This window comes from Talpa europaea (assembly GCF_964194135.1).
Source record: "Talpa europaea genome assembly, chromosome: 1".
NCBI lineage: Eukaryota > Metazoa > Chordata > Mammalia > Eulipotyphla > Talpidae > Talpa > Talpa europaea.
In genome coordinates, this window is record NC_140073.1 from 93937180 (window position 1) to 93952986 (window position 15807).

Consider the following 15807-nt stretch of genomic DNA (forward strand, 5'->3'; position numbering starts at 1 on the left):
GCAGTCTATTTGATTAGTAATAGAATTGTAACAGCAACATAGGAGTAGTAGTTGTAGTAGTATATTCAGAGTAGTAGAATTTCCATGAATCTTTGGCTATTCAAAGGGTGACCCACAGTGAACTATATGTTAAAACTAATTGGCTCTGAATAATAAAGGGAGAAAAAGTGAGTTTCCTTGGGGAGAAAACTGGGAAGCTCAGAAGCAGAGATTTGAGGGCCGATTTGTGTGTATGTTGGGGTTGGATGTAGCTAGAGCAGAAAACCTATTGAGAACTGGAATCTGTGAGAAATTCTGGAGCAAGGCATTTTGAACATGGACATTTATCATTTAATTGTAATGTATTTACATTGGTGCTCTGTAAACTTCATTTCAAATAGCCAATGAAATTGTGCTTGGGAGTGGGAAGAAAAAATCAAAAGGAAGGGGCTGTGTTTCATATCTAGAATAGCAGAGCAGAAAAGGAAGTCAACCCAGGTGAGGAGGGTCCAGGAAGTCAGAGAAAAACCATTGTATACAGACCAGGAGCCACAGGTGGTCAGCACAACAAACACAGAGTATCTGAAAAAGTCACCAGAATAACTGGGGGAGGCTTGAGTCAACTTACTCTCACAGAGCTAAGTGACTTCAGTTCACATCTGGGTTAAAGTTAGGAAAAGAAACAAAATTCCTAATTGTAATAGAACCTCATCACTGACTATTAGGAATGTAATGTAGAATAATGTAGAATAAAGACTGTAGCAGTAATGTAGAATAAAGACTCTGAAAAAGGAGAGAGGAATTCATATAAATTAAGCAAGTTTTGAGATAAAATTTCACCATCTGTAAGTTATTATGACATAAAAATAGCAATTTGTTTATTTCCACAAGAGAAATTAGGTGATAATTTAAATTAGAGGCTTGATTAGAATGGGTCAGTAAAGGTTATAGAAATTCTTACCACCATAAAATTCAGAACTTTCCTTTCTAAATAGTTTTAACCAAACCTATTTCTAGTCAGAGATGACATTTGTGGTGACTTTTGGATAAACAACCCAACCAGAGGTCACCCACCCCCATTTCCTGATGGCATACAGGTGACCAATGGCTGGACTTACGTCACTTGCTGCCTGCCTGGCAGCTTTGGCAGCTTTGATGGGAATCGCATCAATTCTCAGGTCATATCCCTTCTTGCTCAAATCTTTCAAGTCTGCTTTGTACATTTTCTGAAAGAAAAATGGCATTTGGATGTAACTCAGACCACATTTAGTAAAGGCTTACCAGGCAATCAGCAGTCAAGCTCATGTGCGTACCTCACTTATATTGTAGGCGTTAACTTTAGCCTGAACAAACTGGGGCAGGTCCGCTGGAAGGCTGTATTTGTGAAGCATTTCCTCTCCTTTGGCTTTATAGACAATCTGGAAGAAAAGAAAAACTCATAAACAAACAAAGAAATAATTAATGTAGGAGGAATGATTTAATGACACAGGAAAATATTTTGAAAGCGGATCCCATGGCACAGAGGTCCTTTTTACTAAAGACAGTCTGCACGATGGCTATGTTCATCTGGAAATATTTGTATATTTAAGGTTTTTATACAATTGCAAAAGGTCCTATCTTAGTGCTGAATTTTCCTTGACAAAGTTCCCTAGACATGCACTAGGAGCATCTGGACTTACGTAGGGCTCCTTTTGGAGGTGACTTAGCATAGGGAGGTGACTGGATGAGAATGTTAACCTGCAGAGACTTTCCCAAGCATAGGCAAGGCTGATAGTGTAGGATACACCACCATCTATACTTTGTGGGTGACTGAAGGGATTTGGGGGTAGTTTTATGATTTTTTTTTTTTGTCTTAGCTCTGACTTAAAATATAACTCTTCCATGTGATGTAGTGCCTATGGTAATTTTCCTGGTCTTTCCTAGAAATAGGCTTATAGTGCTTCGTGTCATCCAGAGAAGCCTCTTATGTTTTCCCTTGAAAAGCAATGTCAGTGGCTGACAGGACAGTCAGCACAATGATTCAATACTATAAACATATTAATCTTGTGAGGTTTTTTTTAAATGAAAAGCTGGAAGAGTAACACAATTGTTCATGTAATTGAGCCTCAATAATAACTACAGGTAATTGATACATATAGAATACAAATATAACTGTTATAGTTAGTATTTATTAAAATACAAATAGGATTAACACTTACATCACTCCTTTGGGCCTGGTTAATTTTAGATTGTACTGTAATGGGAGCATCTTCAATTGAAGTAAACTTGAGAGTATCTGGATGTTGACGGTATTTTTTCTGTTTGGTGAAATAAAAAGCAAAAATAGTGTTATTTTCACTGAGGGCTAATCTGTCAAAACCCTAGAAATTTATTTTGAAGGGGGGACAAGAATTTCTCTAAATTAAATATAAAAGTATTAGATTTTTGGTTGATGTGGGGGAAAATGAATATCATACAAAAGCGAATCTTTAAAAGTATCAGTTTAACTTTGCACTGTTGGGGGGCAGGGCAGACCAATACAGCTTTTAGGAACCAGATTTGACTCTTAATTTCTTTCTTATGACATAAAAGAGGGCACTCTTAGCTAAGCAGAATCTGGAAGCATCACAGTGTTTTCTTCTAAAGGACTAAGAAAAGCAAACAAGGACCAAAGGAATATATTTCTATGACAGCAACAAGTTCTCAGGGATGTCATTCTCCCTGTCATTTCATCAGCAACTGAAGTAAAGAAGTTCTCCAGACAAGGGAGGCGGAAGTGAGGAAAAAGGGTAATAACTACAGATTATTAATTAGAGAGTAAGGATTTTGCTTTGTAAGACTTAAAGTGGCTAATCCATATGCTATCACTACAGTGTTGAGCAAGCACGCAGGATGACAGAGGGAAGTATCCAACTGGAGTTGGCAAATTCTAGCCACTCTTATTCCCACAATCTTCACCATTTATTCTCCTAGTCCTCTTCCTTTGTGCACACTATACATCCCACTTTTTTGTGTGTGCATCAGTCTTTCAACTTCAAATTTCTGAAAACCACTATCCCAGGAGATCTTATTCTCCAAGATTTCTGAGTAGATAGGTCAGTTTTCATCAAAACTGAACAAAAGCACAAAACAAGAACAAAAAAAAGAAACTTGAATGTGAAGACAGCCTTCATTCAGAGCCTCTGTCCCTTCTTCCTGTAGTCTAACCTCTTTGATGACAGAGACAGAGTCACTTCACAACAATGGGATATATTGTTTTTTCTAGATTGAATAATAATTCATATACTCCTTCACAGTCATCAAGAATAATACATAGAGTAATAGTACTTCAATAATACATATAATATAGTATTTCAAAGAAAATGTCTGTAAATTCATTAGATGCATTATTCATAATCAGAAATATTGGGGGAAAATCTGCAGGTCCACCAACAGGGCAACAAAAATGAAACATAGTCACACAAAGGAGTACTATTCAAGAATAAAAGGGAATGAATTACAGAAGAAACATATACAACTATGTATCCATAGTTACCTCAAAAACATTATACTAAATGAAAGACTCCTGATACAAAAGAAATTTCTAGTAAAGCAGAAGAAGGCAGATCAGTGTTTGCTTGGGATTGAAGATGGGAATGGGAATTTTTCAAGGGAAATTTTTTGAGGTACTAGCAGGATTTTAAAATTCAATTGTAGGGATGACACAATTATATGCATTTATGAGAACTTGTGAAGATGTACAGCTAAAATAGATGAATTTTGTTATACAAATCATACCTTATTAAGTTGTTAGAGAATATGTCCATCATGAGTGGTAAATGTAACAAATTTTAGTGACCGAAAAGGGTATGCTTATCTGCTCTCTCTCTCACACACACACACACTGGTTTTACCTCATTAAGGATGTCGGAAGCTCTCTTCGCCTTTTCCATTTCTAAGGACCCAAAAGGCACCCAGCCACAGCCTTTCATCCAGCTGTTGTAGTCAGCCTTATATTCAACCTAAAACACCAAGAGAAAGGTTAAATTTCTTTGCCCAATGTATTGTTTTTAATATTTCTGACCACACTTTATCACTCCATACATTAAGTTTATTTTAGACATTTCCTTCTGAGAGATTTTAATAATCATTAGGTTTTTGCTCTTCTTGTGATTGGCAGATGTTCCATTTCATCTTTATTTCCAATGTAATGAAAGTATGTGGAGCTTTAATTCCAATCTGGACAAATGCTACATTCAAAGCTGTATTTCAAGGAGTAACTAAAATTGTTATATTTAGATAGTCAAATAAGAGCTGTTCAGTCACTAGTAGTCTTAAGTGTGATGTTTCTATGGTCAAATTAAGACTGAAAGTCACCTTGAAAGTGGGTAATTTTGAGAGGGGCGGAGCAACATGGCGGCGAGGAGACGCTTCGAGTAAGATCTCCCATTAAAAAAAGTTAATAGGGAGGAAAAGCGGCAGGTCCCAGTGAGAACTGGGACACGGAAGATAAACGGACGACTCCAGCAAACTGCCCAAAGAAGAAAGTGGCCATAAAAGAGGACCAGAAGGGAGGGAAGCGCAGAACCATGCTCCCCTCCCCCGCCCACAGAGGCGGCACTCTCTGACCGGCAGAGAGGAGGGAAACAACAAACCAAAACGGCCAACAAGAAAAACGGACGCAGCAAGTGGGACTGTGAGTGGAAAGGAACTATTTCAGCCACCACACCCCGTGAACGGGAGCTGAGGCGAACCCTGTAGGATCCGCCAGGGAGGTGAGCTCCAGGCGCCATTAAAGAGAGCCCCGCCCCCCAGGAGGAGACCAGCACCAGCACACAGCCCCGGCCGCCTGGTAAGCTTGCCCAGAAAGTGGCGCGGATCCGGACCGGATCGCAGCTGCCCAGGTCCCCGCGCCTGCGACCTAGGCTTGCGGGGAGACGGCGGAGGCCCCCCCTGAGTGAGCAGGAACAAGGCGCCCAGGCAGGGGAGCGGGATTCAAAAGGCGCCATTCCCGCGCCACTGATCTGGGCTACAGCCCAAGTCCTGGAACTGAGGGCTTTGGAACTGAGACCCGGGGCACGAAATTAGGGGCGTGGGTTCCCCACGACGGTGGGGCACAAGGCAGACACAGCACCCCAAAGCCGTTGAGGTGTACCCTACCATCCCCGCTCTGCTCCCTGTCCCACGGGGTGGAAAATCAGCTCCCCAAGGACTCTAGGAGAGATCTCTGGCGCCACCTAGCGACTTGACCCCAGCACAGGCTACTGAAGGAGCTAGTGGCCAGCTGGGCAGTTAGCCCACACCGGGCCCCTTCCGAACAAGTAGTCTGAGCCCACAGGGAGAGCGAGCACCCACAGCTGGGGAAGACCAGGCGCGCAAAAGAGTGTGCCTGAGACCAGACGCGCAGGGAGTGTGTCCCACACACCATTTTAGAACAGGGACATTTCTTCAGTAAAGACTACCTGCAGAAGGCTTCCTCAGGAGCCAGAGGTGAGCGGGGGAAGTTCGCCCACGCCAGACCCCCTCTGGCCTGCAGTCCAAGCCCAGAGGGGAGCAGGAACCCACCGCCGGGGCAGACCAGGCGCACAGGGGAGTGTGTCCCCACATCGGCATTTTAGAACAGGGACCCTTCTCCAGTAAAGGCTGCTTGAAACTGACAGATGACTCCTGGAAGAACCAGAGGGGAACAGAGAAGCCCACCCAAGATGCCGGCCAGTCCCAACAACACAGTGTCCCAACGCATACAGCAAATTAGAAAACAGACAGTAGGGAGGAGAAGAACCACACGCAACCTAGCAACTCTCCAGAGAAAAAGCACACCACAAAAAGAAAGCCAGCCCCCAGATTGCAAAGACAATAACTTGGAAGAATTTCTGAGCCTTCCAGAAAGAGAATTTAAAATTGCCGTGATTAAAAAACTGACAGAAGTCATAAAGGAAAACAATGATAAGGGAAAAATAATCAACGATCAGAAGAATGCAATTGAGTCCCTAGAGAGGGAAAACAATAGTCAGAAGAAAGAAATTGAGTCCCTAAAGAGGGAAGTAAAAGAAATGCAGGAGATCAAAGAATTAATGGAAGAACTAAAGAATTCTGGGAAAAGCAATGAAAGCAGAATAGATGAAATGGAAGAACGAATAAGTAATCTTGAAGACACAGAAATAAAAAGAACCAAAACAGAAAAGGAAAGAGAAGTACGAAGGAAAAAGAACGAAGAAAGACTTCGGGAACTATCTGACTCCATGAGGAAAGGAAATATAAGAGTTATAGGAATACCAGAAGGAGAGGAGAGAGATGTAGGAACAGAGAAAATATTCAAAGAGATAATTGAAGAGAACTTCCCAAATGTGAAGAAGGAGCTGAAAATTGATATACAAGAAGCAAGAAGAACACCAAACTTCCACGACGAAAGGAAAAATACAGCAAGACACATAATAGTAAAGCTCCCAAGAATCCAGGACAAGGAAAAAATAATGAAGCTGGCAAGAGGGAAGAAACAGATAACATTCAAAGGAAAACCAGTCAGGCTGACATCAGACTTCTCCGAAGAAACACTACGGGCAAGGAGAGAGTGGAGGGACATAGTCAACAGACTCCAAGAAAACAGATGCCAACCAAGAATACTCTATCCCGCAAAGCTCTCCTTCCTCTTTGAAGAAAGAATATGGACCTTCCCAGACAAACAGAAACTCCGGAATTTCATTGCAACTAAACCCCCACTCCAAAAAATACTACAAGGAGTCCTAAAGCCAGAACCTCAGAGGGACGAATAACAATGAAAGAAGGCCAAAAAAAAAAAAAAGTTATTAAAAGAATAAATAAATAAAATCAAAGGAAAGACAAACACAATGGCAAATACAGATGTTAACATATCAATATTAACTCTAAATGTAAATGGACTAAACTCTTCAATAAAAAGACACAGAGTTGCAGCCTGGATTAAGAAACAAAACCCAACCTTTTGCTGTCTCCAGGAAACACATTTAGCTACAAAAGATAAAAATAGGCTCAAAGTTAAAGGATGGAAAACAATCCTACAAGCAAATGGACCAAAAAAGAAAGCAGGAACAGCTATACTTATATCAGATAAAACAGATTTCAAACTCAAAAAGATAAAAAGAGACCGCAATGGTCACTACATTATGATCAAGGGGACAATACTTCAAGAAGAAATAACACTCATTAACATATACTCACCAAACGAAGGAGCACCAAAATATATCAGACAACTGTTGTCCTCTCTGAAAACAGACATCAGAGAAAACACGTACGTAGTGGGAGACTTCAACACACCACTATCAACAATGGATAGATCAACAAGACAAAAAATAAGTAAAGAAACCAAAGCTCTAAATAAGGACCTAGAGCAATTAGGCTTAACAGACATCTATAGAACACTAAACCCCAAAAAAACGGAGTACACATTTTTCTCAAGCGCACACGGATCATTCTCCAGGATCGATCACATACTGGGGCACAAGACAAACATCAACAGATACACCAAGATTGAAATCATATCAACCATCTTTTCTGACCATGAAGGCATCAAACTAGAAATAAACCATAAAAAGAAGGCAAGGAACTTTCCTACCTCATGGAGATTAAAAACCACACTACTGGAAGACCATTGGACTAATGAGGAGATCAAAGAAGAAATTAAAAAATTTTTTGAATTGAACGACAAGGAGGACACCAATATCCTAAATGTATGGGATGCAGCAAAAGCAGTAATAAGAGGAAAATATATAGCAATAGAAGCTCACATCAAGAAACAAGAAAGAACGCAAAGAAACAACCTAATCTCGAAGCTCAAAGATCTAGAAAAAGAACAACAAAAAAAAACCCCAAAACCAGTAGAAGAAAAGAAATAATAAAAACCAAAGCAGAAATAAATGAAATTGAAACTAAAAAAACAATCCAAAAGATCAATGAAACCAAGAGCTGGTTCTTTGAAAAAATCAATAAAATAGACAAACCCCTAGCCAGGCTCACAAAGGAAAAAAGGGAGAAAGCACAAATAAACAGGATCATCAATGAAAGAGGAGAAATCACAACGGACACAGCAGAAATCAAAAGAATAATCAGTAACTACTATGAACAGTTATATGGAAACAAGTTTAACAATCTAGAGGAGATGGACAAATTCCTACAACTCTACAATCACCCAAAGCTAGATAAAGAAGAAATAGAACACCTAAACAGACCAATTACAATTAGCGAAATTGAAATGGTAATCAAAAACCTCCCCAAAAACAAAAGCCCAGGACCTGATGGATTTACAAATGAATTCTACCAAACATTCAGAGACGAATTAGTGCCTATCCTTCACAAACTCTTCCAAAAAATTGAGAAGGAAGGGACAATACCAAACACGTTCTATGAAGCCAACATTACACTAATACCAAAACCGAACAAGGACAACACAAAAAAGGAAAACTACAGGCCAATCTCCCTAATGAACACTGATGCAAAAATCCTCAATAAAATTTTAGCTATCAGAATCCAACAATGTATCCATAAGATAATTCACCACGACCAAGTTGGATTCATTCCAGGGGCACAAGGATGGTTTAACATCCGAAAATCAATCAACGTTATCCAACACATCAACAAAAAGAAATATAAAAACCATATGATAATATCAATAGATGCTGAGAAAGCTTTCGACAAAGTGCAACACCCATTCATGATAAAAGCCCTTGAAATTCTTGGGATACAAGGAACATACCTCAACATCATAAAGGCCATCTATGACAAGCCAACAGCCAGTATCATTCTCAATGGTGAAAAGCTGAAAGCAATTCCATTAAGATCTGGAACAAGACAAGGATGTCCACTCTCACCATTGCTTTTCAATATAATACTGGAAGTCCTAGCCAGGGCAATAAGACAAGAGAAAGACATCCAAGGAATCCAAATAGGAAAAGAAAAAGTCAAACTATCACTATTTGCAGACGATATGATATTATACATAGAGAACCCCAAAAACTCCACAGAAAAGCTAATTCAACTCATCAATCAGTTCAGTAAAGTGGCAGGATACAAAATCAACACGCAAAAGTCAGTAGCCTTCCTATACACAAACAATAAATCTGAAGAAGAAGAAATCAAAAAGACCATCCCTTTTGTTATTGAAACAAAAAAAATCAAATATTTGGGAATAAATCTAACAAAAGAGGTAAAGGACCTATACAAAGAAAACTATAAAACACTGTTAAAAGAAATAGAAGAAGACACAAAGAAATGGAGAGACATCCCCTGCTCATGGATTGGAAGAATAAACATTATTAAAATGGCCATCCTTCCAAAAGCAATATACAGATTCAATGCTATTCCAATCAAAATTTCAATGTCATTCTTCAAAGAAATAGAACAATTATTGATGAAATTCATATGGAATCACAAAAAACCCCGAATAGCCAAAGCTCTCCTGAAAAAAAAAGAAGGGAATGGAGGCATCAGACTCCCAGACTTCAAACTATACTACAAAGCCATAATCATCAAAACCGCATGGTATTGGAACAAGAACAGACATACAGACCAATGGAATCGAATAGAAAATCCAGAAATAAACCCACAGATTTATGGTCAACTAATCTTTGACAAAGGAGCAAAGACTATGCATTGGAGCAAAGAAAGTTTGTTCAATAAATGGTGCTGGGAAAACTGGGTCGCTACATGCAAAAGAATGAAGCTTGACCACTACCTCACACCATACACAAAAATCAACTCAAAATGGATTAAAGAACTAGACATAAGACCTGAAACCATAAAATATATAGAAGGAAATATAGGTGAAACACTACGTGATTTGCACATCAAAGACATCTTTACAGACACATCACCCAAAGCAGTGATAGTGAAGGCAAAGATAAACAGCTGGGACTACATCAAATTAAAGAGCTTTTGCACAGCAAAAGAGACAATAACAAAAACAAAGAGAAACCCCACCAACTGGGAGAACATTTTTGCACCCAACACTAATGATAAAGGACTGATCACAAAAATCTGCAAAGAGCTGATGAGACTCAACAACAACAAAGAAAATAATCCAGTCAAAAAATGGGCAGAAGAGCTTAAAAGAAACTTCTCTGAAGAGGAAATACAAATGGCCAACAGGCATATGAAAAAATGTTCAACATCACTTGTCATCAGGGAAATGCAAATCAAAACTACCATGAGATACCATCTTACACCAGTGAGAATGGCACATATTAAAAAAGCTAGCAACAACAAATGTTGGCGAGGGTGTGGAGAAAAAGGAACTCTTCTGCACTGTTGGTGGGAGTGCAAACTGGTCCAACCACTGTGGAGAGCTGTGTGGAGATTTCTGGACCTACTAAACATAGAGCTTCCATATGATCCAGCAATTCCACTCCTAGGAATTTACCCAAAGGACACAGAAACATCAATTCCAAAGAACACCTGCACCCCTATGTTTATAGCAGCACTGTTTACAATAGCTAAGCTTTGGAAACAACCCAAATGCCCAAAAATAGATGACTGGATCAAGAAGATGTGGTACATATATACCATGGAATATTACTCAGCATTCAAAAAAGATAAACACATGCAATTTGCAGCAACATGGATGGCGCTGGAAGGGATCATGCTCAGCGAAATAAGCCAAAAAGAAAAAGAAAAATACCGGATGGTCTCACTCATAGCAGGAATCTAGAAAACTTAAATAAGGGACCAGGAAAATGAATAACTATAAGAAAGTGAAAATCAAAATCAACAAAAAACTATGAACCAGAGACACTTTTAGGGGGGCGGGGGCGGGAGGGGAGGGATTGGGGTCAGAATGGGGGGGCTGCAATTGTATGGGGAATATAACAATAAAATTTATTTAAAAAAATAAATAAATTAAAAAAAAAAGAAAGTGGGTAATTTTGTTCATTTTCTGATGAAATAAGAAAAGAGACCAGTTAGTGCATGATATGCATGCCCTTCATGTGTGGTCATCGTGACAGTGTGTCTACACCGGCTACAGTGCACTTTAAATTAGTTGCACTTGCTAATTTCTTGTGGAGAGCAGTTATCATTTGGAATTTGTTCTATTGGGGCACAGTTACTTGATGCTATTAAAATAATGATCTACTCCTGCCTGGCCATAGGTGGTACACTCTTTATACAGAATTCAAATCATAAATCTATAGTATGGATCTTTAATTGGAATGAAAATTCAAGCTGCCATTTGGTTCCTGCCTTTCAAGACTTATGATATATTTTGGAGGGGGAAAGAAATCACAAAATTAAATAACAATGCACAAAATGGAGTTATTAGTAGTGGGGATATAAACTTATACATATGTTGTGGAAAACAGTATGATTGTTCCTCAAAAAACTGAAAATATATTTAGCATATAATCTAGCAATTCCACTTCTGAGTGTATACTCAAAAGAATTTAAGGCAGGCTCTCAAAGAGATGTTTACATACCCATGTTCACAGCAGCATGAGCCACAGTAGCCAAATAATAGAAGTAACCCAAATGTTCACTGACAGGGGAATGGATAAAAAAAAAAAAATGTGGTATATACATATAATGGATACTATTCAACCCCAAAAAGAAGAAAATTGTGACACAGGCTATTGCATTAATGATCTTAGAGGTCATTAGGCTAAGTGAAATAAGCCAATCCCAAAGAGACAAATACTATGTGATTCTATTTCTATGAGGTCTACAAAGCAGTCCAACTCATAGAAACAGAAAGAAGAAGGGTAGTTGTCAGTGGCTAAGAGGAGGAGGAAATGGAAATGTCTTAACATGTGTAGAGTTTCCTTTTTGCAAGATGAAAAAGCTCTAGAGACTTGTAATCTCAGTGTATATATAAAGAACTGCTACTGCACTAATTTTATGTAGACTTTAAAATGGTAAAGATGGCAAATTTTTGTTATGTGCATTTCACCACATTAAAAACTAGAGAGTTGTTAGGATAAACTGTTCAATGGCATAGCTCAGCAAATTAATTTACATGAAGAAGTTTTGAGCCACAGAAAAAAACAGGTGTTACAAAAATTGATATTGTAAATGATACTTTATTTTCAGACAAGCTAACAATCTATGTTAAAAAATATTGGTAATGAAGAATGGGATGATTATGATAATGGTGATGATCGTAACACTGAATGTTTATTGAGAACCCGGCAGGACCTAGCACCACACTGGGTATTTAGCACGCATATAAATCCCCAAAACAACTACTTTGTTTTTTTCCCAGATTTACAAATTGGAATTCTAGATTCAGCAAGGCTGATACGTTTTCCAAAGGGAAGCAATGATGAGGTGTATGCTATAGCAAGTCCCTCTAACTCTTGGAGAACCACAAGGGTAATTTTCCCATTTTCCATTGCCATATACAGTAGACAATGCAGTGATCTCTGAGAATTGCCAAAAGCATCACTCAGTTTAGAAACTCCTTTCAGTTTCTGCTTTCTAAAGACGGAATGGGGAAATCTGGGTACTTACATCACTCTGCAGTGCATAAGCCTTCTTCGCAAGGTCCATGTTGATGCTGTCAGGCGGATAGCTGTAGTTGTGTAAGATGTGCTTATAGTCCACATCACTGACAATTGCCTGAGATTTCTTAGCTTGAGTGACTGGGAGCATGTCGAGAGGTGCCGTGTAGATTGTTTTTGACTTTTCATAATCTTTACGATATTCACGCTACAAATAGGAAATTACCATTTATTACTATACATTTTGCATGGATTTCCATTAAGAACAGAGATCTCTCTAAACAATAAATATGTGTTAAGGAAACAGATCTGAAGAGCTGGATAATAATTTTTTTCTAAAATTTGTTTATGTTAGACATCACTGAATCTGACCCCCCCAAAAAAAATTCATACATGGATAGATCTTCTCAAATCTCTTTTTTAGATCAAAGAGATTTCTTATCAAAGAGCAATCATCAGACATTAGGAATAGGTAGGTAACTGCTTCTGCTTCAGTCAGATATTATTTTATTTTAAAAGACAGTTCTTCAAAGACCACTAACAAATATTACTTCTACTAAGGTAATCTAACCTTTAAAGAGTTAGTACTGCCAATAAGAAAGTACTTTTTAATTGATAAATATGTGATAATTACTTCACATTTCTGATGTTATAAAATGGCTGCTTCATAAATAGAGCTGTACACGTGACTTCTTGGCTTTCATAAAATCACCTTTAAATGGTTAGGCACTGACTTTTCAAACTGACCATTCTGTTTTTGACAGTAGGTAAAGCCCATTGAGAATCCCATACTTTTTTTTCATCCAAATTTAATTTTGGCAACAATTTAAAGGAAATTTAAGATTACAGTCATTATAAAATCTCAAAGGAGAAAAGTTTGTGAAACTGAGTTATTAAAGTAACCTTAGCCCTTATTTGCAGTGTTCTCATAAACCAAATGTACTGACTGGGTCTCACGAGGCACTTTTATTGACTAATTTTCTGGAATGGATAGGCATGGTACTAATTAGGTCAAACCCAGCTTCATCATGTCTAATCACCAATTATTTTAACAGAGAGAAAAAAAACTAACCCTGTGACTTTAGAAAAATTCTGAAGTCATTATGCCTTCTCATAATCACATAAGTATTAAAGAGAGTGACCCAAGTTAGCAAGTATAAATGAGCATTATAAATCTTCTAGAGACAGTCCTTTGGCAAATGATCCAATCTTTTAGCTTTCTTAAGGAATGTGATCTTCCTTCTAATATTTTGTGGGTAGTCACTCTCACCTAATTGTAAAATAATTGAAAATATGGAAACTTTCTGGTGGCCTGCAAGAACAGTGAAAAAAATACAGACCATTTGTCTTTATTAGAAATAATACAATATTGATCAAACAGTGTTGTACCAGCAGTGTTTAGAGAGAGGTGTTTTGGCTAAATTGCTTGATTTGTTTACTCCTGGTCATACCTGCACATATAAAATGTTGTCAGAGCCAAATGACTTCAAAAAGTTCTTTTTAAAAGCTAAAAGTGGTCTACATCTGCCACTTAGCATTTTGCCTGGATATTATGTGAGAATCACTTACCATTAACTATTTCTTTTGGCTATCACCATCAATCAATTAGCAAATATTCATTGAAAACTTGCTATGTACCTAGGGTTTCAATAGGTTCTACTGTGGCCTAACAACCCAAGATAAAAGACACACTATAAACTAAGAACTACAATGTTCTTATAATGGAGAAGGAATTAGAGAACAGGTATTATGTATTTGTGTATTATGTATTTGTGCACTACATACTGACATAATTTGTAGTGAAGTTAATAAAGAAAATTACCAAGTGGAATGTTGAAAGTCATTATATAGTAAATATAAAATGAATTAAAAGGGTATGTGTGGATCACGATGTAAACATATGGTTAAAGTGAAACAAACTAATATCTGAATATTGTTGAATATTCTTACCACTTTAAAAGTCTCTAAACATTTTAAAAACAGTGTGTAGTAAAACTTGCAGTAGTTGGTGTTTGCCTTCCTATATTAAGAATTGTAATCACAAGATGGTGCATGGCCCACAGATAAGCATCAGAGAATCCATGAATTCTATGAAGGTCATGCATGAAAAGAACCTAGTTATTCTAGATAGATGTTCCAAATCTTTCATCAGATTCTTTAAGGAACTTACAATCAAAAGAATTTTTCATTTGATCCTACTCCAATACTAATACTAAAATCAATAAAGAACAATGACAGATAGATATACCGAGATTTTTTTTTTAATAGAACTGGGGTGCAGGCCAGAGGTACAGGGGGATAAGATTCACCAGAGACAGACCTGGGAGCAGGACAGGCAGATCTACTAAAATGCACTGCTGAGGGGAGCAGTGGGCAAGACAGGAGAGGTCCGCTGCACCATATGTGGGTTAGCTCCCTAGCTGGAAATTGAACTCAGGACACAGTGGTGATAGTGCCGAGACTTAACCCTAGGTCACCAGGGAGGCCCTATACTGAGATTTTTATCTGTGACTCATGATTTTCTTCCAAAATAAAAATGATTTTAAAATAATCATTTTAAAAGTTATTTTCAACTAGAAGTTAATATGAGCATGCAGTGACATTTTCCAAAATGTGATGAGAATTACAGTCAATAATTACTAGCACCTACTTTTCTCAAAATTCAATAGACATCAAGTACAAACTAGTAATTTCCTCAAATGAGAGAGGTACAAGAATCTGAGGAACCATTCTACTAGCAAAATAGATGTAGATGGTTGTTGTGAATCTGAGAGAGCCCAAGGATATGGAATCCCCATACATGCCACTGCCATCAGGCATTGGAAGGAGGCTACCATCTGAAAACAAGACAGAGTGACAGAAGCACTCACATCACTCTGGTTTTTGGCCGTCTTCAAAGAGTGCAGCATCTTGGGATCATCATTAATGCTGAGGGCACCAATCATCTTCCCTTTGCTTTTTTCATAGTCTTTCTTGTACATCACCTGCAAAGACATCACACATGCCAGATTCCACCTGCCATGAAATGTCTCCCAGCCTCCCTGCCCAGGAGACTGGGCCATACTCACATCGCTAGTGATCTTGGTGTTGGCCTTGGCTGCCAGCAGGGGAATGGCATCCATTTTAATGTCGAATTTCTTAGCTTTACTCTTCTCCCAGTCGTGCTTATACACATTCTAGACAGGAAGATTTTAACAATGGAATTGTAAATACAACATCTAACATGGATTCTTCCAGAAAAGATTTAAAAACTCTGAACATTTCTACAGTCATGCATTGTATAATTCTGTTTCAATGACAGACCTCTATACAACAGCAGCCACAATAGGTTACACCATATAGCCTAAGTGTGTAGTGAGCCATACCATCGAGGTCTGTGTAATTATTTATACTTTCTGAGTTTGCCCAA

General features: G+C 38.2%; 1 protein-coding gene across 1 annotated transcript in view; it reads right to left on the reverse strand.

Annotated features, from left to right (window-relative positions):
* The window catches only part of NEB (nebulin), a gene marked incomplete at both ends in the record, with an annotated part of 193074 nt that overhangs the window by 142178 nt on the left and 35089 nt on the right, over positions 1-15807 (reverse strand). The window contains 7 exons of the mRNA XM_084236383.1: positions 1098-1205; positions 1293-1397; positions 2178-2276; positions 3852-3959; positions 12409-12606; positions 15269-15382; positions 15467-15574. Of these exons, the coding sequence (XP_084092509.1) occupies positions 1098-1205; positions 1293-1397; positions 2178-2276; positions 3852-3959; positions 12409-12606; positions 15269-15382; positions 15467-15574 (840 nt within the window). The remainder of the gene's footprint in view (positions 1-1097; positions 1206-1292; positions 1398-2177; positions 2277-3851; positions 3960-12408; positions 12607-15268; positions 15383-15466; positions 15575-15807) is intronic.